This window comes from Oreochromis niloticus, unplaced genomic scaffold (genome assembly GCF_001858045.2).
Source record: "Oreochromis niloticus isolate F11D_XX unplaced genomic scaffold, O_niloticus_UMD_NMBU tig00001534_pilon, whole genome shotgun sequence".
NCBI lineage: Eukaryota > Metazoa > Chordata > Actinopteri > Cichliformes > Cichlidae > Oreochromis > Oreochromis niloticus.
Genome location: NW_020327404.1, coordinates 192,871 through 216,333, shown reverse-complemented (window position 1 = coordinate 216,333; position 23,463 = coordinate 192,871). Strand labels below are relative to the sequence as shown.

The window sequence follows — 23,463 nt, the reverse complement described above, 5'->3', positions numbered from 1 at the left end:
GGTGAGATTGTTTCATCTGAAAGTCTAAAGTGCAGGATGAACTTTGAATCTCAGAGTAAATGATGTATATATGTGACTAATATGTCAATGCATATGATTTGGATGTTATGTATATGTAGTCATGGACACATGATTTAATCATCAAAGCACCTCATGAATTCTGTTTTTGAGCCTCAAACTTATTTTAGGATTTTTTAAAATAAAATGTATTTTTTATGTTGAGCTGTATGATATTTAATGATTGTTTTTTTGTATATGTTGAAAGGAAGGTCTTATTTTACTGATAATTGTTCAAATTTAACAAATCATAGATGATATTACGACAGCTGTAGTATGAAACTGAGGTCAAAGGTCATGATGAAGAGTTTTCTCAATAACTGTTCGACTTTGGAACATCTGACTTATTTTTAGATAAATTTAAAGGATAAAGAGAAAGAAACTATCTTTAGATTGAAATCAAATGTGTGCACGTGTGTGTGTGTGTGTGTGTGTGTGTGTGTCCTCAGTGAACTGTATCAGTCTCTGCAGTATCTTCCAGCTGCAGTCACTTCAGTTTCTGTTCTGAGGGAGGTTTTTGTACGACTGTTTTTCACTGTGTGAACACACGCTGACTGTTGATAACATGATAACTCTGACAGTAATAAACTGCTGCATCTTCAGCCTGGACTCCACTGATGGTCAGAGTGAAGTCAGAGTTTGATCCACTGCCTGTAAAACGAGCTGGAATCCCTGATTCTCGAGTGCTAGCAGAATAAATGAGATGTTTAGGAAATCCTCCATCTTTCTGTTGGTACCAGGCTAAGAAGATAGAGTCATAAACATCCTCACTGACTTTACATTCAATCCTCACATCTCCTCCCACAGCAGAGCTCACTGCTCCAGGCTGAGTCACTGTGATCTGTCCTCTGGACTCTGAGGATACAGAGACAAAAACATAAAGCAGCTTCATGGTTTTGTGGGCTTCATTTCAGAGGGACAGATGTTGATAGAGGAGAGGAGTTTGATTCTCTGGACTTTACCTGTGAAGCAGCAGCAGAGGAGAGTCCAGATGAGGACGCAGATCAAAGTCATGTTTTTGATGAGGAGGATTTCTGTGGCTTCTGTTGTGATGAAGGACAGCTGTCAGTCATCCAGTGTTCAACTCTCAGGACTATAAACTCCCCCAGAGCACTGGAGCATGGTGCTGCTGATGCAAAGTGCCTGTCTATGGAAATGAACTGACTTTCGCTGTTGATCAATAGATCAAATGGTATTATTGGAATTTATGCTGTGTACGAGAACTATGTGCAATATTTGACTGCTCCTGTTTATGTCATGTTCTCATAGCAAATTTGTATAATCTTTCTGTCTAAATAACATAGAATTCATATGTAGTAATTATATTTAATAATCTATTAGAAATTTTTTTGATTCCAACATTTTTTTCCTAGTGACAAATTTCTTAAACCAATAACACTGGAATAATATTTAGAATAAGAAAACACTTACCTCAACAAACATGTTTTTTTATAATCTGATAAAATTGATATGAAGAGTGAATTATTCTTCTGATCTCAATTGTTTTTTTATAAGTTTCACTGTGGTTGTTGAAGGCTTTGAACTGGTGTTCAGAAATGATTTATGTATGTTGTGTACTTACAGAAAATCCTAACAACAATATTTTAAAATCTATTGTTATTTTTTAAAACTAATTTAATACAATGCAATATGTTGTTTTAGTGTAAACCTTTAATATTTATGGTCTCTCTCTCTCCTCATATCAGGAAGGATCAGACCAGTTTGTGCTTGAATTTTTTTTTAAAATCTTTATCTCTTTCCAACTTGAAATGGACTTTCATCATTTTCTAGAATGTATTTCAGTGCAATTAAAGTTTGAATTTTTCTTTATATTTCTTATAGATTTGTGGGTTTACAGTTGAGGGTAATATTGAAATTAAGATTAAGAAGGATTTTTTTTTACACTTGAAATACCTGATGGTAGTGTAAGATCTATTAAAGATTTTTTGATAATGTGCATTGTCTATTTACGTTTTAATATTTTTTACACTACAGACAGTATATAGGATGCATTGTGGTTGACTAGGTGAGTGGGTTGTTGAGTTGTTTATTTTTTTTTTCCTTTGTGGTTTAATTTCATTTCTATATTTGTGGCTTGTTTGTATGTTTTTTCTATTTTTTTCCATTATATTTTATCTATTTAATTGGTTATTTATTTATTCTTACCTACAGCCATTTGTTTCCAGGAAACATGCACAATTTTTCACTCATATATTGTTTGTCAGATACAGGATCGGATTTTTGTGCGTAGATTCGTTTTTGTTCTCTGCTGGTCTTTCTGCTTTTATATCACAGAGGATGAGATCAGCTTTGCTGGAAATTGTATCTCAATCTTTATTTCTTTCTGTCTTTGTAATATTTAAACAGCTCATGGTGTACATTGAGTACTGTCACAGTCTGGGTTAGCTGCTGGAAAATTCCACTGAGTTCTGATTTCTTATTTGTTTCACTGGAAGGAGAAACCACTCCCTGGAGAACAGAAACAACATCCAAGGCCTCCCTGAGTTTGAAGCTCAGGAGTAACCAGAGGTGGCAAAAGTACAGATATTCTGTACTTAACTAGAAGTATAGGTGCTACTGTTAAAAAATACTTCAGTAAAAGTTGAAGTAAAATATCTTTATTTTCTGTTCCATACATTGTGGAGGGTGCTTTGTCTCTAACCAGGAAAATGTGTACAATCAGGGGTTAAAGTGGATTCAGCGGGCGCGGGAACACTAAAATTGGTTCTAATGGCTCAGTGTGAAAAAAAAATCACGGGAAAAAAAATCACAAGGTGCAATAATTTTTACTGACAGCTCCAGTAGATTTTCTTAGTGTGCAGGCTGTGATCAGCTGACCTGCTGCTCTTTGAATTCAGCTGTGTACATCCACAAACAGATAGCAACAGAGGTTTCAGGAGTTGTCCGGGCTGATTTCCATCCTCTACAATGACAGGACACTGTTTATGCTGTCTTTTTGTAGATTATGTGAATGTAGAATTCAGTGAATAGATCTCAGCATCATCACCTAAAATTCATGTAAATCTCTGCTACACTTGATGTAACCTAACTGTGACCATAAAAACCACAGCCACTGTGAACCAGTCACACACTGTTCCTTACTTTAAATTAGTGCTGTCAGCATTAAAGTGTTAAAACACGTTAACACAGATTGCCCTGTGTAGGGGTTACTTGGCGTTAATGCATTAATGCAGCTTAAATGCGTTAACAGTGTCATCACGGCTAACGCAATTAACAATTAACCCATTTGGAGCGGAGACTGACTGAAAATCCCTGAAATGTTTCTGCCAACGCATTTCAGGCAGTTTGTCCATTCTGTGCTCCAGATGGGGTGAGTGTGTTAAATATTTTAATGGCGTTAATCGTTAACGTGATTAACACTGACAGAACTACTTTAAATGCATCACAGTACCTCTAACTAACCTGTTTATCCTTCACTAACCTGCAGAGGATTTTCATGCAACTTTTAAATAACTGTTGGTCTACCTCAGTTTGTTTTGCAGGATATAAAACAAGCATGAAGAACAAAATGTGACTATTAGCATGTGAAACTTCCTGCATTCACACCTGTTCCTAGCAGGTGCAGGATTTTGGAGTGATGTTTGCACTGGTGAACACTGGAAAACTCATGTATATTAGATCTTTTCCACATCAAAATATATATTGATATTTGATTTTTTTTCTTCTATCCTGGAGTTTCGGGCTTCCTGTCACAGTGTCAAAGGCAAAAGGCGGTTTATTTACACAGGTGTCACCAGGTCGGATATATAGTTATATACAGTGCTGGGGTCAAGGGCATCCAGGGGAAGGTCCGAGGGAGGGAAGATCGAAACTCCTCTTCACACAGTCAGTGACTCACGACAATCCACACAATAATCCAGTCCAAACTCACGCTTATCCACTCAGGGTACACAGGGAAGGAAAACAGGCCAAAGTCCAGGGAATCTATACACAAATAGAGATTGATGTTAGTGAGGAGCACAATGGGAACACAAAGAAATCACTAAGCAAGCTGGATTACACTGATGGAAGAAGCACAATGATCCAGCGAGGAACCATAGGCCACTGAGACCGTAAGTAGTGTGGGAGCAGTCAATGATGATGGATGGCACGAGAAACCACAACAAACAATTCAGAAAAACTTCAGACCGTGACAATTGCACAGTCTGAACTTTCTTTCAGAACATTTCTGAGTGGTCTGCTCCTTGTTAGATTATGTTGTTGATTATGTTGAACATATTTCAGGTCAAACTGTGTGATGATTCTCTCTGTGCTGATATGCATGAGAGGTTTCTTAAAGGGAAGTGAAACAATGTGTGAGTGAATGACTGGTGGAGCAGAAAAAACACCTGACAGAAACTTCTTAAAGGAGAAATTCAAATTGTGGTTCCTGTCCTCTAATCTGATTGGTGTTTCCTAGATGACACCCGTCCCACCCTGACAGTGCTGCCCTCCTCCGTTAAGGAGCTGGAGAATGGGAAGGCCACAGTAACATGTCTGGCCAACAAGGGCTTCCCCTCAGACTGGACTCTGTCCTGGAAGGTGGATGGAAGAAGCAGCAGTGACGGGGAGGAGAGCAGGAGCCCTGGTGTGCTGCAGAGTGACGGCCTGTATAGTTGGAGCAGCACCCTGAAGCTCTCTACATACCAGTGGATGAAGATGGGCTCTGTGACCTGTGAGGCCACCCAGGGCTCCCAGACTCTGGTCTCAGAGATACTGAGCAGAGATCAGTGTTCACATCTGTGACCTGACTCACTGAGACTCTGATATTGCCTCAGTCTGTTCTCTCTCGGTCTCTGTTTCTCTCTGATTTCAAATGTCATGTTTTACTGATTGTAGTATTTCTAATGATTTAAAAAAAATAACAATAAAAAAAATCTTCAAATGGTGATTTTCATGCGTTTAAATTTAACTGTTGTTCTGTCTGATAACCATCCTGACGTTTCAGAAAGGATGTTTCCACAGATCAGCACATCTGTCTCTGACACACATTTATGACACTCACATGTGCTGCATCACTTCACAACAAATTCTTGTTAATTCAGTTATTTATAAAAACTGTCAAATAACAGAAAAATGAATTGCATTCACCAGCTTCACCCAGGTATGAGTAGTTTCTTTGTTGTAGTTTCCATCATGTATGACTGTGACGGCTTCGTCTGTTGGGTTTAACAGAAACAGTAAAATATCAGAATGAGTTTCTGTAACCTGTATTTGACTAATGATGACACACTTCCTCGCTTTCTTCAGTCAAATCAAGACTTTGGAAAATATGAAACTAAACCAGAGTTTAAGAGATGAGAGATAAAGATAAAGTCGACTATTTCATCTAATTGTATTTTTATGTGATTGACCTTTGACCTTTGAATCTGTGCATTTATTTTAAACAATGTCAAACCTGATGTCAGTGTTTGTGTTTTCATCTTTAGTACTGAAACCTTCTGTTGCCATGGTTCAGCAGTGATGCCTGTCTGTTGCCATAGTTACTGAGCTCAGAGTGGAAATGAAAGATCCAGAGTTGAAACTTCTTCTACTGAAATCCACAGCTGGCAGTCCTTCTCTGAGCAGTGGTTCGAGCTGCAGCAGGTGAAGGTCATGCTGGTGTCTGACCAACAAGGTCTTCTCCTCAGACTGGAGTCTGTCCTGGAAGATCATCGTAGCATCAATGCTAACTTCTAAAGTGTTTCTGTTTGAGTGCAGCTGTTGGTCAGAGTGAAGTCAGTCTCACACTGATTCCCACTGAAATGATCAGAAACTCCAGACTGTTGGTTTGATACATGAAGAGATTAATATAGGTGCTTTGTCCTGTTTGTGGATCACAGGATCAGCTCTTTACACTTTTGAAGACACTCAAGGGTAAATGGAGAGTTTGCCCAGCAGTTCAGTTCAGTGGACTTGCAGATATTTGACTGTGTCCCCTGGAGTGTCCTGTGGGGAAGAAGCTGGAAGTATGAGCTATCAGGCCTGTTGATGGGCTGTTCAGAGTTTTCCTCACATTACTGCAGACTGATTCCTGATAGGCTGAACCTTTTCACCAATTCTGTTCATAACCTTTATATAAATGATTTATAGATGTGAGTTGATGTTTGGTGGTCTCAGGATTATATTTTAATGTTTGTCATTTCTGTTCATTCTTTTTGTTCACTGACTGCTAAAAATAACAGATTCTGATAAAGTGTTCAAGTTAAGATGAAGAGTTAGGGTTAGCTTTACTCCAGTGATGACTTAGACCACACAAGGTTACAGTTTCTTCCTCATGGATCCAAAGTGTGACTAACAGGCAGCCTCTCGTTGTGAGAACCCTGGTGTAGACGTTTCCAGAGAGAGTGAAGAGTGTGAACAACTTAAAAGATCCTTTGTCTGTATTTATTTGTCTTTATATTTTATTAAAGGAGAAATATGACTGATTCTAAGAAATTATATTAATGAAGTCAAACTTACTAATGAACAGATGTTAGTGGTTTAATTTAAACCTTGTGTGTGTGTGTGTGTGTGTGTGTGTGTGTGTGTGTATTTCTTGTGCCTTGTTTCTCCTCCTTGTGTTTCATTCCATCATGTTTATCTATGTTTCCCAGCCTGTCGTGTCTGCTCTCTCCCTCGTGTTCCCTCACTCCCTTTCATCTGCCTCTTCTCCACTCCCGCACCATGTTTCCTGTTTTATTGTGAAGGTCTTGTGTTTCCATGTTCGTTCTGTCTCGTTATGGTTATTCGTGTTAGCTGGGTTCCCCGTGTGTTCTCGCTTCCTTGTTATCCCTCTGTGTATTTAGGTCAGCGTCTCCCTCAGTCCTGTGTTGTCATGGCAGACTACGGACACTTATTCTGGTCCTGCCCATCCATACGGCCCTTCTGGATGGAAGTTGTAAAAATAATCACAAAGGTACTGGGATTCAATGTGACTAGTACATTCACATCATTGTATCTGGGATATTTTGCATAAGATTTAGTTACAGATGATGTTTATCTCCTGAGAATTCTTTTGGCATCTGCAAAAAAGGCTATAACAAAACGCTGGCTTTGTAAAGACCCTCCCACTATAATACTTTTTACCTCTATAGTGGAAGACATCAAACTGATGGAAAGTATGACTTTCACCCTGCGACTTCAGCGAGACTTGGGAAGGAGACTTTGGAGAAAATGGCTGGGCTTTACAAATTGTGGCAGCACTCTTTAATATAGAACTTGCAATACAAAAGTATTGATATATGTATGTGTGGATGTGCAGCTGTATACACGGGCATATTGTCTTCTCATGACCTCATAATATTTTGTGTTTTGTGGGGTTTTTTGCATATATATGTTCCTAAATAAATAAAAAGTATTAAAAAAAGAGTTAAAAGAGTCCAAATTTATTTTTATTGTTCCCAAATACAGCAAAAATAAGTTTGTTTGTTTTTATAAACTAAATTGTTTAATTTTTGAGTTTTGATAAAATTCTGAAAATTTATTTTTCTTATTATTTTAATTCTAATTATAAAACTAAGAAATTGTTCACAGATTACACACGAGAACATCAGAAGTCAAAGAAACCCTTTTTTAAATTTATTTTTATCTTTGGTACTGAAACTCACCTGTTGCCATTTTACAGCAGTAAAGCCTGTCTATTACCATGGTCACCAAGCTCAGAGAGGGAAGTGAAACAACTGGAAAGCAGTTCCACCCATTGACAGTAGAAAAGATGGACGACGCGACAGCGCCTCCTCCCATTGTTCAAAAATGAAGACAAAATATCCCGCTTGTGGAGGCTGCTATCTTGCAAATTTGGAGCCAGAGTCTGCGCAGTAGTGACTTGAGGTGGAGCGACTGTGTAACGCTCGGCCCACACACCCGCTGGACATGACCGCAAACACGCTATGTCACTGTTATAAAAAAGACACACAGCTTATCATCTTATAGTTCTAAAATCACTCTGTTGTTAATTTGTTAGTTAGATTAGCCGCTAGCATACGCACTGTGTTGGAGGCTTGTTGTTAGCTAGTTAGCGATGCTACACACCTGCTACTCTAATAGTCTGTGTTATTGAAGGATTCAGCACTTCTTATGTTTGTTATCCATTTTTAGACAGCGATGAGATCATCTGCACACTCCACAGAAGCCCAGAGTTACTGTTAATATCAAAAATATAATGCTGTCCTTTGAGATTTTAACATAAGACTGTGAGTGTAATGGATCTAAAACTGTTTAAATCTTCAGAGCCCTCTACAGCCTGGTAACATGGAGACTTTAAAAACAGCAGCATGAGGTTTCAGTAGTGTAGTCTAATTTGTCCTTTTCATTTAATAATAGAGTCCATATTATATCAACAGCTACATTCACCCTGGAGAGAAACTAGTGAGGGAGACCACCAGGACCAAGCTGGGTTTCCTGGGTCCAGAGGTTTGGAGAAACTTCTTCCTTTTCTTTCATCACAGCTGTCCTGTGCCAGAAGTTCTGTTGACCCACAGAAAGAGGCATCATGTAAGAAACACCAGGAAGACTGAAGCTCATCGCATTGATCAAGCAGGACTCATGATCTTCACCAGCAGCTCCCTCACAGGGAAATCTTCAGCACTCCTCCGTAGGCCCGTTCCAGGAGATGGATAAACCCAGCATTTCATGAACACTGTGATGGAGACCTTTGGTTTGTGTAATGTTATAAATACTCGGATACTCCCCAGAAGCTCCGGACTTTTACATAAAGATATTATATTCAGTCCTGTAGAAAGTTATATATTTAAAAATATATGATCCTCTCTGGTTACTCTGGTATGAATAACTCTGAATCACTTTATGGTAAATAACACATTATCTGCAAAAAACTGTGAAAGAATTCCAGATGACAAGTTTGTAGTTCAACATACAAGTGACGACCTTTGACCTTCATCAGGTTTTATTTAATTGTGTCAGAGAAAATCTCATCTGCTCTTCATGCAGCTGAGTACATCAAGTGTTTAAAACGGAAGCTGTGCAGGTCTGAGATCAGCAGCTTTGTGAAACACCAAACTGAGGTCCTGTTAATGCTGATATATAGTGACACAGTTACATGAGTGATTAATCCTTTTGTTTTTTTGTCTTTAACTTTATCAATAAAGCTGCAGCTTTCACTGACAGCACATGTGGTACTGGACTGGACGTGCAGCACGCAGCACCTGTATAAAAAAGCCCAAAGCCAACTGTACTTCCTCAGGAGGCTGAGGTCTTTCAACATCTGCAGGAAGCTCCTGAGGATATTTTACCAGTCGGTGGTTGCAGGAGTACTTTTCTATGGCGTGGTGTGCTGGGGGAGCAGCACAGCAAAGAAGGACTCATCCAGGCTGGAGAAACTAATCAGGAAGGCTGACTCTGTGGTCGGCATGAAGCTGGACACTCTGGTGACAGTGGCAGAGAAGAGGACCTTAAAGAAACCGATGGACATTATGAACAATGCCAGGCATCCTCTGCACACGGTCGTAAACAACCAGAGGAGCCTGTTCAGCGACAGGTTGCTTCTCCCGAAGTCAAAAACCAACAAACTTAAAAACTCCTTTGTCCCACACGCCATCAGACTGTTTAACTCCTCACTGGAGGGGAGAGGGAGGAGAAACAGGGGGACAAGGGAGGGCGGGAACAACTGAGCTGTAGGTGCTTTTTTACACTGTGCAATATTTGTAATATTTGTTTTTGTTTGTCTTTTTTTCTTATATTCGACTGTGCAATATACTCACTCAAATGAGCAATCCTATTTATCCATATTGTATATTCTGTATCTATATATGTGTATATGTGTATATATGGTGTATTTATGCTTATATGCTTATAGCAGTCATAATGCTCGGGTCTTATTTTCTACAGTTGACAGGCTAACAAACCCTCCTGTGTCAGTGGCAGCTGAACTTCATTCGACCATGGCCTGCAATGACTTTGCCAGATTCTTCACAGAAAAAATCCAAAAGATTAGACAAGCAATTAGTACATCAACAGCAGATCCAGGATATGTACTGTGTCCACCAAAAAACTGTTTAAATACCATGAACCAGTTTCACCCTATTAACAGCAAAGACCTGGAGGACATCTTAGGTCAACTGAACTCCTCCTCTTGCTGTTTAGATGTCCTGCCAACAAGTTTTTTCAAAAAGGTCTCAAAGACTTTGGAGTCAGACCTGTTACAGATCGTAAACTTTTCTTTAATATCAGGTGTGTTTCCAGAACCACTAAAAACTGCTGTAATTAAACCTATACTGAAAAAGGACAATCTTGACAAGACACAAATGAATAACTACAGGCCGATCTCAAATCTCCCATTTTTAAGTAAGATTATTGAAAAAGCAGTTTCTCAACAGCTCAATTACTTCTTAAAACAGAATAACTGCTATGATGCCTTCCAGTCAGGTTTTAGACAGAACCACAGCACTGAAACAGCTCTGACCAAAGTGTTTAATGACATATGTCTGAATACAGACAGTGGAAAAATGTCAGTCTTAGTTTTACTGGATCTCAGTGCAGCATTTGACACAGTTGACCACAACATATTACTCAAACGACTGGAGAACTGGGCAGGTCTTTCAGGAACTGTACTAAACTGGTTCAAAACATACTTAGAAAACAGGAAATACTTTGTATCAATAGGTAACTTCACATCTGAGCAGACAAGTATCACATGCGGAGTTCCCCAAGGTTCCATCCTGGGACCCCTTCTGTTTAACATTTACATGCTCCCACTGGCACAGATTATAAAGAACAACAAAATAAACTATCACAGCTATGCAGATGACACACAGATATATATCACAATGTCACCAGGAGACCGAGGCCCTGTACAGGCTCTTGGTAAATGCATTGAGGAAATTAATGACTGGCTGTGCCACAATTATCTCCAGCTAAACAAAAACAAAACTGAAGTAATAGTCTTTGGTGCCAAAGAAAAACGATTACAGGTCACCAGAGAACTTCAATCTATACACCTAAAAACCACAAACCAGGCGAGAAATTTGGGTGTAGTGATGGATGCAGACCTAAACTTAGAAAAACACATTAAGACAATAACAAAATCAGCTTACTATCACCTCAAGAATATTTCAAGGATAAAAGATCTGATGTCTCAACAGGACCTGGAAAAACTAGTCCATGCATTCATCTTCAGTAGGCTTGATTACTGTAACAGCATCTTTACAGGTCTACCTAAAAAATCAGTCAGACAACTACAGCTCATTCAGAACTCTGCTGCTCGAGTTCTCACTAAGACCAAAAAAGTGGACCACATCAGTCCAGCTCTGAGGTCTTTACACTGGCTGCCTGTCTGTCAGAGGATAGACTTTAAAGTTCTGATGCTAGTCTATAAAGCTCTGAATGGTTTAGGACCAAAATACATCAGTGACCTCCTGACCCAGTATGAACCTTCCAGATCTCTCAGGTCATCTGGATCCGGTCTTTTATCAGTTCCCAGAGTCAGAACCAGACACGGAGAAGCTGCATTCAGCTTTTATGCTCCATATATCTGGAACAAACTCCCAGAAAGCCTCAGATCAGCTGAAACACTTAGTTTATTTAAATCCAGGTTGAAGACTCACCTGTTCTCTGCTGCTTTTGAATAAATCACCAAATCCACACTTTTAAGCTTAAATTCCAAAACTTACATTTTAACTACTGATTTTATCTACTGTTTTGTTTGTTTGTTTGTTTGTTTGTTTGTTTGTTTGTTTGCTTGTCTTAATCAATTTTAAATCATGCTTTTTATCTATTTTGTTTTTAATGTCTCTGTAAAGCACTTTGAATCACCTTGTTGTTGAATTGTGCTATATAAATAAATTTGCCTTGCCTTGCCTTGCCTTGCCTTATATCCTTACTCTCATTCCCCTTAATGTATCTGTAACATGCAACTTCTTTCGGTGCTGTGCTACTGGAAACTGAATTTCCCGGAGGTACCCACCCGAGGGATTAATAAAGTTTCATCTAATCTTATCTTATCTTATCTTACTTTAACCTTTGTACTGTTTTCAACAGTTCATTTTGCAGTTAACATGTGAACATGTTGGATGATCTGTCTGCTGTCACTGGGTGGTGCTGAGGTCTGAATCTGAGGGCAGCTCCTGTAATCACAAAGACAACAGAACCATCAAACTCAGATATAAATTTTATCCCTCAATATTGAAATAAAGCTGATTCTTCTGTCCTCACACACTCAGGATCTGAAGTTCTTCTCTTACATTTTTTTACAGTACACTACAGTACTTTAATCCATAGTTCCTGATTAATGAGGAGTTACTGAAGTACAAGCTTTTAAAAAGATGTTACTGTCTTTACAGATGTGGCATGAGCCTGAAAACATGCTGTTGTTTGCATATATTTAATATTCAGCTCTGCACAGGAGCTGAAGCAGGGTGCAGCCTGTTGCTTTTACAGTATAATACTTGTAATAAAAGTGCAGTAACAGTAATTAGTGACTGAGCAGCCCGGGGAGTTTCTCTTGATTTCTTTAGTAAATTCATTCACCTGCACAGATTAGCTGTCACGTCCGGTGTGGCAGACGTGTGGAGTGTAGATAAGGACCCAAGATGCAGACTACTTTAGTAGTGAGCGAGCTATATTAACCAAAGGGTGACACAAACGGAGATGAGGTGGACAAAAACCAAAACCTAAGAGTAAACTAAACTGGGAAAAGCTAAGCAAAACCAAACCTGAAACCTTGAAACCTTGAGACATCAAACGGAGATGCAGGGAGAGTGATGCGGCCAGAATACACAGGAAAATGGAGGGGAATAACACAGACGAACCAGCAACGAGTAGAGCTGGGCAATATATCGAGTTTTTTTAAAAATATCAATATATTTTTATACGAGATATAAGATGTGACAATATCCTTTATATTGATATAGTCTATGTTACGTTATAATTATAGTTGCGGAGCCGCAAGTTTGCCTCTCTTTCATCCACTTTTGTCTTTACGCAACGTTACTCGGCCTCGCCTCTCCTTCGCTGAACACAACTCCCCCTCCTCCCCCATCGCTTCACCTGCAGGCAGCGACAAGATGGACACGGCAAATCTCCGTTAACAAGTTACTGTGCATCGCCCCATGCGTGGGGCTGGACGGCGTCAACGTGTTAAAGAGCTAACCACGCTAACGAGCTAGCCACGCTAACGCCATGTACGGCCTGAAATCCTTTCATTTTCTCAAAAGTTGACAGAGCGCCTTTTGTATGAATTATGGTTGTGCTTGATGACCGCAAACCACCGCCACTGGCATCTGATAGTGTGCACTGCATATTTTCCCTTAATATCACTGTTTTCAATCTGTTAATTACATTCCTTTAACATCAAGGTGACTGAGTCTATAACAAGGCAATACAGCTGTAAATGTGGCCAATTATCAATCTATTACCAATCAATAACAAAATGATAGCTTTTATTTTATGCATGCTTTTAGACAACCACTCACCCACAGTATCTTCAATCCCCGAAAATTCCTACTCCTCATTTAATAAGTCTGTCCTCCCTCCATGCCCTGGTAACTGGTCCATCCAGAGCCATATCATCTTGAAATATATATACAACAAGCCAAGCCACACCTTGGTCACACCAACCCTCTCTACACCCTGAAGATTTCCAACGCCATCTTAGTCTGGACTGTCAAAAGTGACTTTAACGCTGACTGTTCCGACAATCCATTTTATAACATTTCCTGATCAGAATAGCCAATCTCTGCACACTGGAATAAACATAATCAACATGGTCAACATTTTTACTGCGTGATATTTTACCATCTTATCGATTCCAACGCTCCATCCTTATGTGGTTTGCTACATTATGTTTATCTAGAACTCCACTCAGTCTCTAAATGTTTCAAGAATTTTTCATGTTTAGGGTCAAATTTTAAGAATTTGACCATAAGTGAAATTTATGGTGTTATCACCCCCATCGGGGCTTACCATTAAGATAAGATAAGATAAGATAACCTTTATTAGTCCCACACGTGGGAAATTTGTTTTGTCACAGCAGGAAGTGGACAGTGCAAAAGTTATGAAGCAAAAATTAGAATAAAATAAAATAAGAATAAATACAGTACACAACTGTACAGAATAGAATAAAATAAAATACTATATACAGTAGAATAAAATAGAATAAAATATACAATAAGATAAAAATAAAATACAAATGCTTTATACAACTGAGTAAAAATACAACGATGCCAGAAAAGATTATTGCACATTAGTGTTATTGCACATGTGTGGATGTGTGTGTTTGATCAGTTAAAGTCTTTGTTGTGAAGTCTGACAGCAGTGGGGAGGAAAGACTTGCGAAATCTCTCCGTCCCACACCGTGGGTGCCGCAGTCTCCCACTGAAGGAGCTGCTCAGTGCTGTCACAGTCTCATGCATGGGGTGGGAGATGTTGTCCAACAGGGATGACAGCTTAGCCACCATTCTCCTGTCACTCACCACCTCCACTGGGTCCAGAGGGCATCCTAGAACAGAGCTGGCCCTTCGGATCAGTCTGTTCAGTCTCTTCCTGTCCCCAGCAGAGATGTTGCCGCCCCAGCAGACCACACCATAAAAGATGGCTGAGGCCACCACAGAGTCATAGAAGGTCTTCAGGAGTGGGCCCTCCACTCCAAACGACCTGAGTCTCCGCAGCAGGTACAGCCTGCTCTGCCCTTTCCTGTAGAGGGCGTCTGAATTATGAGTCCAGTCCAGTTTGCTGTTCAGATGAACACCAAGGTACCTGTAGCTGTCCACAGCCTCAATGTCCATACCTTGGATGTTCAGTGGTTGCAGTGGAGGATGTTTGTGCCTGCGGAAGTCTACCACCAGCTCCTTGGTTTTACTGGCATTGATCTGGAGGTAGTTCAGCTGGCACCAGTCCACAAAGTCTTGAGTCAGTCCTCTGTACTCCATGTCGTCCCCATCAGTGATGAGGCCGACTATTGCAGAGTCATCAGAGAACTTCTGCAGGAAGCACTGGGTGGAGTTGTGGGAGAAGTCTGCAGTGTAGATGGTGAAGAGGAACGGAGCCAGAACCGTTCCCTGTGGGGCCCCCGTACTGCAGACGACCCTGTCCGACACACAGCCCTGAGTCCTCACATACTGTGGTCGGTCGGTGAGGTAGTCCAAAATCCAGGTAGTGAGGTGATGGTCCACTCCAGAGTTCTCCAGCTTGTCCTTCAGAACCGAGGGAAGAATAGTGTTAAAGGCACTGGAGAAATCAAAGAACATGATTCTCACAGTGCTCCCAGCGGTTTCCAGGTGAGCGAGGGAACGATGTAGGAGGTGAATGACGGCATCATCCGCTCCAATGCCAGGCTGGTAGGCAAACTGAAGTGGGTCCAGTGATGAGCTCACAAGGCGCCGAAGCTGAGCCAGGACCAAGCGCTCCAGGGTCTTCATCAGGTGGGATGTCAGAGCCACCGGCCTGTAGCTGTTGAGGTCCTTGGGGCGTGAAGTCTTTGGCACTGGTACAACACAGGAGGTTTTCCAGAGCTGTGGGACTCGTCCCAGCCTCAGGCTCAGGTTGAAGAGGTGCTCCATCACCCCACACAGTTGGTCCGCGCAGGACCTGACGACCCTCGAGCTGATGCCATCTGGACCCGCTGCCTTCTTGGCTTTAATCCTCCTCAGTTCCCTCCTAACCTGGGTGGTTGAGAGAGACAGGCTGGAGCCTTGTGTTGAGTGTGTATTGGATGCTGTTGTTGGGGGTGGGGAGGGGTGAGCAGGGTGAATAGAGGAGGTGTGAAGTGTCTGAGGTGTCAGAGGTGGAACAGCAGCAGTGGGGGTGGGTGAGTCTGCAGCCGATGTTGGAGACTGCCTCATGGCTGAATCAAATCTGTTGAAGAAATGATTCAGTTCATTTGCCCACCTCACATCCCTCCCAGGCAGAGAGTTCTGATGTTTGTGGCCTGAGATGGTTCTGAGGCCTCTCCAGACTTCACCAACGTTATTTTGCTGAAGCTGGTTCTCCATCTTCTGCCTGTAGCTGTCCTTCCCATTCCTTATCAGTCCCCTCAGCTCTCTCTGCACCCTTTTCAACTCCTCTTTGTCTTTGGATTTGAAGGCCCTCCTCTTCTGCTTGAGGACGGCTTTAATTTCTGGGGTAATCCAAGGTTTGTTGTTGGAGAAACACCGTACAGTCCTGGTAGGTACGGTGTTATCCACACAGAAATTAATATAGTCAGTAATGCATGTAGTAAGGCTGTCGATGTCCTCTCCGTGGTCGTCACAGATCACCTCCCACACAGTCGACTCAAAACAATCCTTAAGAGCCTCCTCGCTCTCCTCCGACCATCTCTGCACTGTGCGGGTGGCTGGTGGCTCCCTGCGCACTAAGGGCTCATACACAGGGACAAGGTGCACCAGGTTATGATCAGATCTGCCCAGGGGAGGGAGAGGTGATGAACTGTATGCCTCTTCTGCATTGGCATACAGTAAGTCCAGTGTTTTATTGTCTCTGGTGGGGCAGGTCACATACTGGGTGAAGGTGGGCAGTGTGGAGTCCAGTGAGGCATGATTGAAGTCCCCTGATATTATGAGAAGGGCTCTCGGAGATTGTGTTTGCAGTCTGCTGACCACTGAGTGGAGAGAGTCACAGGCTGCATCCGCGTTGGCCGAGGGGGGGACATACGCTGTTATCGCGATAACATGCGAGAATTCCCGGGGCAGATAGTACGGACGCATGCTAACGGCTAACAGCTCAATGTCTCTGCTGCAGAGTTGTTCCTTTACAGTGATGTGCCCAGGGTTACACCATCTGTCATTCACAAACACTGCCAGTCCCCCTCCTTTCCTCTTACCGCTCTCTCTCGTCCTGTCGGCTCGCAGCAGCTGGAATCCCGGTAGTGTCACGCTTGTGTCCGGAGTTAGCGGTGTTAGCCACGACTCCGTTAGCATCATGATGCTACATTGCCGGTACTCCCTCTGTGACCAGGTTAGCGACGTGAGCTCATCCATCTTATTGGGCAAAGATCGTACATTTCCAATAATTACAGAAGGAAGAGATGGTCGATAACGTCTCCTTCTCGGGCGACGGCGCTCCTTCCCAGCACGACACCCCCGCCTTTTCCTCCTCAGCTCGCTGGGAATGTCGGGTCTGTCCACCGGCAGTACCGCTGCGGGACGCAGCGCTAACAGCTGATCCTTACTGTAAACAAAAGATCCCTGCTCTGGGTCCCCAGACACGGGTGAAAAAAGTAGAAAAAAACTAAGAAAAACGACCAGAACTAGCACAAAACGGTAGAACATGGTTGCAGAGACTAATTACTAATACGTTAGTCGTAAAAAATAACGAGAAGAAAAAGATAAGAAAGAAAGAAACTCAGAATGAGCAGAGCTGCTGTAACAGGCTGCCGCACACGGGGGGCGCCGGAAGTGAATATCACAGAAAGTGGTGAATATCACCACTTTCTGTGATATTCTTCCCTCAAATATTCGCTATTACCCTCCTTTGGTGGCAAAAAACTGTTGGTGTGGTCAAGTGGGTGCTATAGGAAACAAAAGCTCAGGACAGAACAGCCATCAGTCATGTACTTCATACAAAATTTGCATACATTTGATTTCATATTGATCCTCTGAGTGTAATGGTACATTTTAATTCGAATTTATCAAAACTAAACACAATAGTTTTCTTTTTCTTTAGCTTGCTCTTGTTCTTGTGCAGTACCACATCCTATCATATGCCCCTGTTGGCTATATCTCTACTTTTTAAATTACTGACCATTTCGAGAAAGAACCTAAATCACGTGGACCCGGGTTTGTTATTACATATCTCCATTTTGAATGTGACAAGTCTACCATTTCCCTGTTGTTCATAGATATTATTAGAGTTTTTGGCTTCTTTTCCTCTATAAAAGTTAATTGACTTTTTACAGTGGCCTGCTATGGTTAATAGTAACATATCAAACGTTTTCACCACTGTAGCCTTTGATATTCCCCAACAATATAATGTGATACATTAATGGAAACACAGCTAATAAAACACAATTTTCTTATTGCAAACATCAGTAACTCAAAATTAGCAACCAAAGGGTTAAGTCTGCAGCTCCACACTCTCATGTGAAGCTACATTCTCCCCCTCCAGTCTCTGTTATCTTCCTACAAAAACAAAGCAAGACAAAACATCCATCCTTCTCTCACAGGCTGGGTGAATTGTTTGTGGACATTTACTAATCCTCACGTCGGTGCAGTTTTCCTCAGTATCAAGTCAGTTAAACTTTTAGTCGTCAGTCCATTCACATGCATACATTCACACACATTCATACCAGATATTGCTGATAATGGAGTCTCACGCGCAACCTATTTGAGTATCCATCACCAGCAAGATGACGTCATCATTTTAAAGGAAACACTTCCGTATTTTTTGGACTGGATTGACTCGCTGCAATCCTTTTAGACTCAGGACTTCTCATGTGATCAGTGTCGCATATAAGTGAATTTCTCCAGAGCCCATTACAATCATGGAGAAACACACTTTGCGACTGTTTTCAGTAAGAATATTTTATAGCGCTTTAAAGTTCAAACTCTCAGGCCTGGATTAAAGAGCTGATTTGTTAAATCAGAAACTCACCAAATACCAAAATATCACCACCGGTGGATCACACCTCTCAGATGTTCTTATTTCAGTGCACTGTAACAAAAGCAAAAACAAACGTAACCAACAAAGTACTAATAAAATACCAAATACTAGGGCCTGTTGCAGACATGTCCAAGCATAAAACCATCTCTCTCTCTCTTACAGAAAGAAAACAACCCAAACCTTACTAATAAAATCAACCTAGCGCTAAGCAAAACCCAAAAGTCAACCAAAACTTCACCAGAAAGTTTTTCCCTCCCGCGACAATATTGTGTAGGTACCGTAACTCCTTTTTGCACTGAAAAAAAACATGTTGGATTTATTTGATTCAATAGTGGACACTGGTGGCACACAAATGTTTCGCTTTGTCAGAAACTTAAACAATTGAGTTAAATCAACACAACTTTTCCATATTCAGTAAACCTGTGCATTTTGTGTTCATAACACACGATTGTTAAATGTTAAATGTAAATGCTTATATTATTGAACTGAAAGAAGAACCACTTAAAAATCTTATAAATCCTGCTTCACACCACAAAAATGAAACAGATCACCCCCGCATTTATCACTCAAACTCCTCCACTCAATCTTACCCTGCCAACTGAAATGCCGGTCTAAATCATGCGCGATTTGTCTCTTCTATATCAAAACCCAGCCAAACATCAAACATTCACATAATCAATTAAAACTTTATTTGTAATATTATAATCAGCAAAATCAGCGTCTTAATTACAGGCATGTATCATTGTTTGCATCAGTGTTTATAAAGCCGCTAATGTTCTAATCGTTTCACCGCCTCCTCTCACACCCAACTCTCTTATTTTATATTACAAAGACGTCTTATATTTACAATCACTCTCAGGCCTGACAACTTAGCGCCTACGCAATTTCGACAAATTTACTATAACCGTTTCAATGGACAAACCCCAGGTTTTTTGCGATCAATTCACCAGTATCAGCCTCGAACTGTTTCTGGTCTAATTTCTAAAAACCCTAAATCAATTTAAAAGTCTTCAAGACCCGAGGATGCACCTCTGCTACCCAAAAAAGCGCAAATACCGTTCCAAACGGTAAAGAGACTCAAACTCTTAGGTTTTTTAGGAGTGTCCCAATTCTCCACAGTAGCCAGCTGGACTATCCCTCTTTTAAAGAGGACAAAGCCTACGCGTCCGTGGCCTTGACAAGTGTCACCTCTGAACTATGCGCTTCCTAGCAGCCGCACTGCTGTTCTTGAAAAATTTATAATACTTTAAAACAACAATCAACACCCAAAACAAGTGTATGACTGACGCAGGTCTAACCTGATAAGGACTGGGGACTCTAACCCACAAAATGACCAACACAGGTCTGACCTGATGACCAATCGGGACTTCAACCCACAAAATGACCAATTCCCTATCTTTTCTACTTGGGACTTTAACCCAATTTCACTGTTTCCTTTTCCTTGGCACTCCAACCCAGTTACTTATAAAATCCCATTATCATTATTTCAACTTGCAAATCTCATGAAACTTTCACAAAATCAAAACAGACACTCACCGGCAACTTTTACTGAAGAGACATTTAATTTTATCGTCCAATTCAGCACACTTCAGATAAAATCAACAGGCCTGTGCCTACCTCTTTTATAAAGGCGCCTGTCCATTCAGTTCGATTGCCGTATAATGTCTGCCCGTCTGACCACCTTGGACCGTCCAAGCCTCCAACTTCCACCCCAATACCACCGGACGAGCCCCCAAACTGTTACGAGTTCAAAGTATTGGAGATGGATACAAGAGGAAAACCACAATAACAACACTGGTCCGGCCGGGTCAAGTCAAACGATGATTTTAATGCACACATGTGTGGGAGATGAAACACTGTACGCAGACAGCATAAGATCTCAAAATGGTGGAGCATTGCTCAAACTCTTATAGCCTCTAGTGGCCCCCACCTAGTCATAAAAGCCTAAACATTGACATTCTTTCTCTCACACGGCACCTAAGCCATGACCTTGGCTCCCTATTTATCTGCTCCTGCTGAGATGGGGCAGAAAACCTCTCTGGTATGCTCTGTTCTCTTCTAATCAGACAAATAAGATCATGACTCTCTGAAAACAGTATTTCTTATAACTCAGCAGTATAATGCATCATAAACAATGTCATTCATTCACAATAAATCAGCAATCTAATGTAATGCAAATCAGTTTAACAAATGTAATAGTTATCACCTTCTTCTAATTCAGGAGAATAATGCAAACTAAAACTACATAATATTTTCACCATCTTTAATTAGGGGTTGTTACGGGTTCGAAATTGAGGATGAGAGTAAAACAATGATAGTCCAGAGGAGGTCGTTCAAACAATTGATTTTAATGCACGCAGCGTGGAGAGGTGTAAACTGCCAAACAGTTGTACATCTCTACCCAAAATACACTCTAGATTGCTTTTATAACATCAGGGTATTGTAACGCCCCTTCTTGCGTTTACAAGCACATAATTTGCATGTACAGAACATTCATGTATTTTAAGAATTAAATGCAACATAGAGGTTCCTCCTTGTGGCATACTCTTCCGAATATGGTGATGACCTAAGGCCTTTGAGGTCACCCTGGACTGGACATCCTTCCGTCACCTGTAACTAGGCAAACTCAAATACCACAAGAAGCTGAATACATTCAGGCCTTTGCTCAGCTACTAGTTTACTGTAACAATATACTCAGCATATGAGTTATGATACATATATATTTAACTCAATCATTTTAAAGTAGTTATAACTGCACCTGTAATAAACATGTTAATATTTGATTATGATAACCCCTATAATATAAATTATAACATAATGCCAGCAGCTTCAATAAACACTTTGATGAAATGATAATTAATGCAATGATAAGATGATGGTTATGTAAAATAATCCCTGTAATTCCACAATTCCCTCTTTTGACGTCTTCCAAAGACGTCACTACACCATTCCCATGTCCACTACCTTCGCTCTGACCCTCTCTCTGCTACACCTTACCAACCTACTGTGTTCATCTAAGGTTCCTGTCATTATTCAAAGTTGGTTCACAATATCATATCAGGCAAAATAATAAACCCTACTGCCACGTCTGCTTTGTTAAGCTCTTCAGTTAGACTCTGTACCGGTTTGCCAATCTGTGTGTACATACCTCTACACTTTTAATGTCTAAATGCACATCTGGATGTATGTGCACTTGTATGTCTATCTGCATCTATGAGTCAATCATTTTTCAGATATAAGGCGTTAATGTGAGAAATGTTTCCTGACTATTAACTCCTGATACTGGAGGGACTTTCCGGGTTGCCCAACCTCTTAGGTTTGGCCTTTTACACTTTTACTAAAGAAATTTTAACAGAGCCCAAAGAGATTTTTATTTTGCTCCTGTGCTTGACAGGTTAAGCGAAGTTGTTTTTTTGTTTTGTTTTGAAATTTTCCCTTCTGTGTGTGTGTGTGTGTACATAAGTAAGGATATGATAATCAACATAAGATCCCTGGTTTGCAAATGATTTTCTGCCCCCGCTGCAGGGCCACATCCTGCATCATTTTGTGGTGAGTCTATGTTGGCTAGTTTAATGCAGATATGTAACAGTTGCTTCATTGCATTGCCCACTCAGAGTTGCGCAGTTTCAAAGTATGTGGAGAGTGTTTTCACAGTTTAAACATAGGTTACTCACATTTCTAGCCTGATTGTTTCCCAATAAAAGTGAAATCAAACATTGCATTTGATTTCACTTATGTATTATCATGTTCTGGGCTCTATCCGTTATATTAACTTTATTTAATCTCAATACTCTTTATGTGTGTGAGCAACGCTTTTAGCTTTATTAAACACAACCCGAGTAAAATGCACACCATCCCCCTGTCAGCCTAAATCTCCGCTAAAAAGCACACTTCAAAGTTTTCTATCTGGATTTACGCCTCTTTTGGCCTCAAGCATATACATAACATGCAAAGGTTACTGTTAATGCCCGTTAGACAAGTTTCCATTATCTACAACATTTTGTTTCACCCGGCTCACCCTCACACATTTCCTGTTCACTTATTGCATATTTATCTTTAACACCATTTACCTCAGTAGTTGCTAAGCAGAAACAAAGCAACCTGTGGTCCACCTTTACCCTGTAAAATAAATCCCTGTCATGATTGTGTCTGTAAGCATGTTTTGCATTCATTCATTACACTCCACGCCATTCCTGCAAGTTAGGAGCTGTAAAGTTGAAAGCTGCATCAAGTCCAGGCCTCTGGCCTGGCCTATATATATATCATGTGTGTTTGTAAGCGTGCATGCAATTAACCTGCTATGTTCTCATCTTCCCTCAACATGTATCACCTGGACACTCTCACCAGTGAAGCTTAAAACCCTTTTGGACGGAACATCAACTCTAAACAAGCACAGTTATGCATTGTGTATAAAATTAACTCAAATTGTAAATAGAGACATCACTGTTATGACAAACATAAAATAATACTGTACAACACGTTATTAATACAGTCATCCTAAGGCAGATTATATGATAGCAATAAAAAATCTCTAAATCCCCAATCCCAACAGGTCCTGCTTTTAAATCTTCCCTGACTTTCCCTTCAAGTTCTGCTGTCTTAGTACAATAATTAGGTCCTCCTAATCCCATTAAATCTGCCATATTGATTCCTTCATGTGTAAATGTCAGGTTTCGAGCATCTAAAACTTTACTCAGTCTCTGTTGTGCTAATGAGGTCATAGTGAACGCCTGCAAGTTCACATAAGCCACCACACTATGTTAGTTAGAACTTTTAGTGAGTGTCCTCTCCCTACATGTGCTGTTTCCTATATTATTTTGGCAGCCCCTGCTGCATGCTGTGCGCATTTAGGGTGCCTTGCTTCTGTTGGACTCAACCTCATGCTAACCTACATAA

At 40.8% G+C, this 23,463-nt stretch overlaps 1 gene segment (V, D, J or C); it reads right to left on the bottom strand.

Annotated features, from left to right (window-relative positions):
* Positions 1 to 575: 575 nt before the first annotated feature.
* Positions 576 to 1,074, bottom strand: LOC109200100 (Ig kappa chain V region 2717-like). The segment is given in 2 exon segments: positions 576 to 912; positions 1,020 to 1,074. Coding segments are annotated over 2 exon segments (375 nt in total).
* Between the last annotated feature and the right edge of the window lie 22,389 nt (positions 1,075 to 23,463).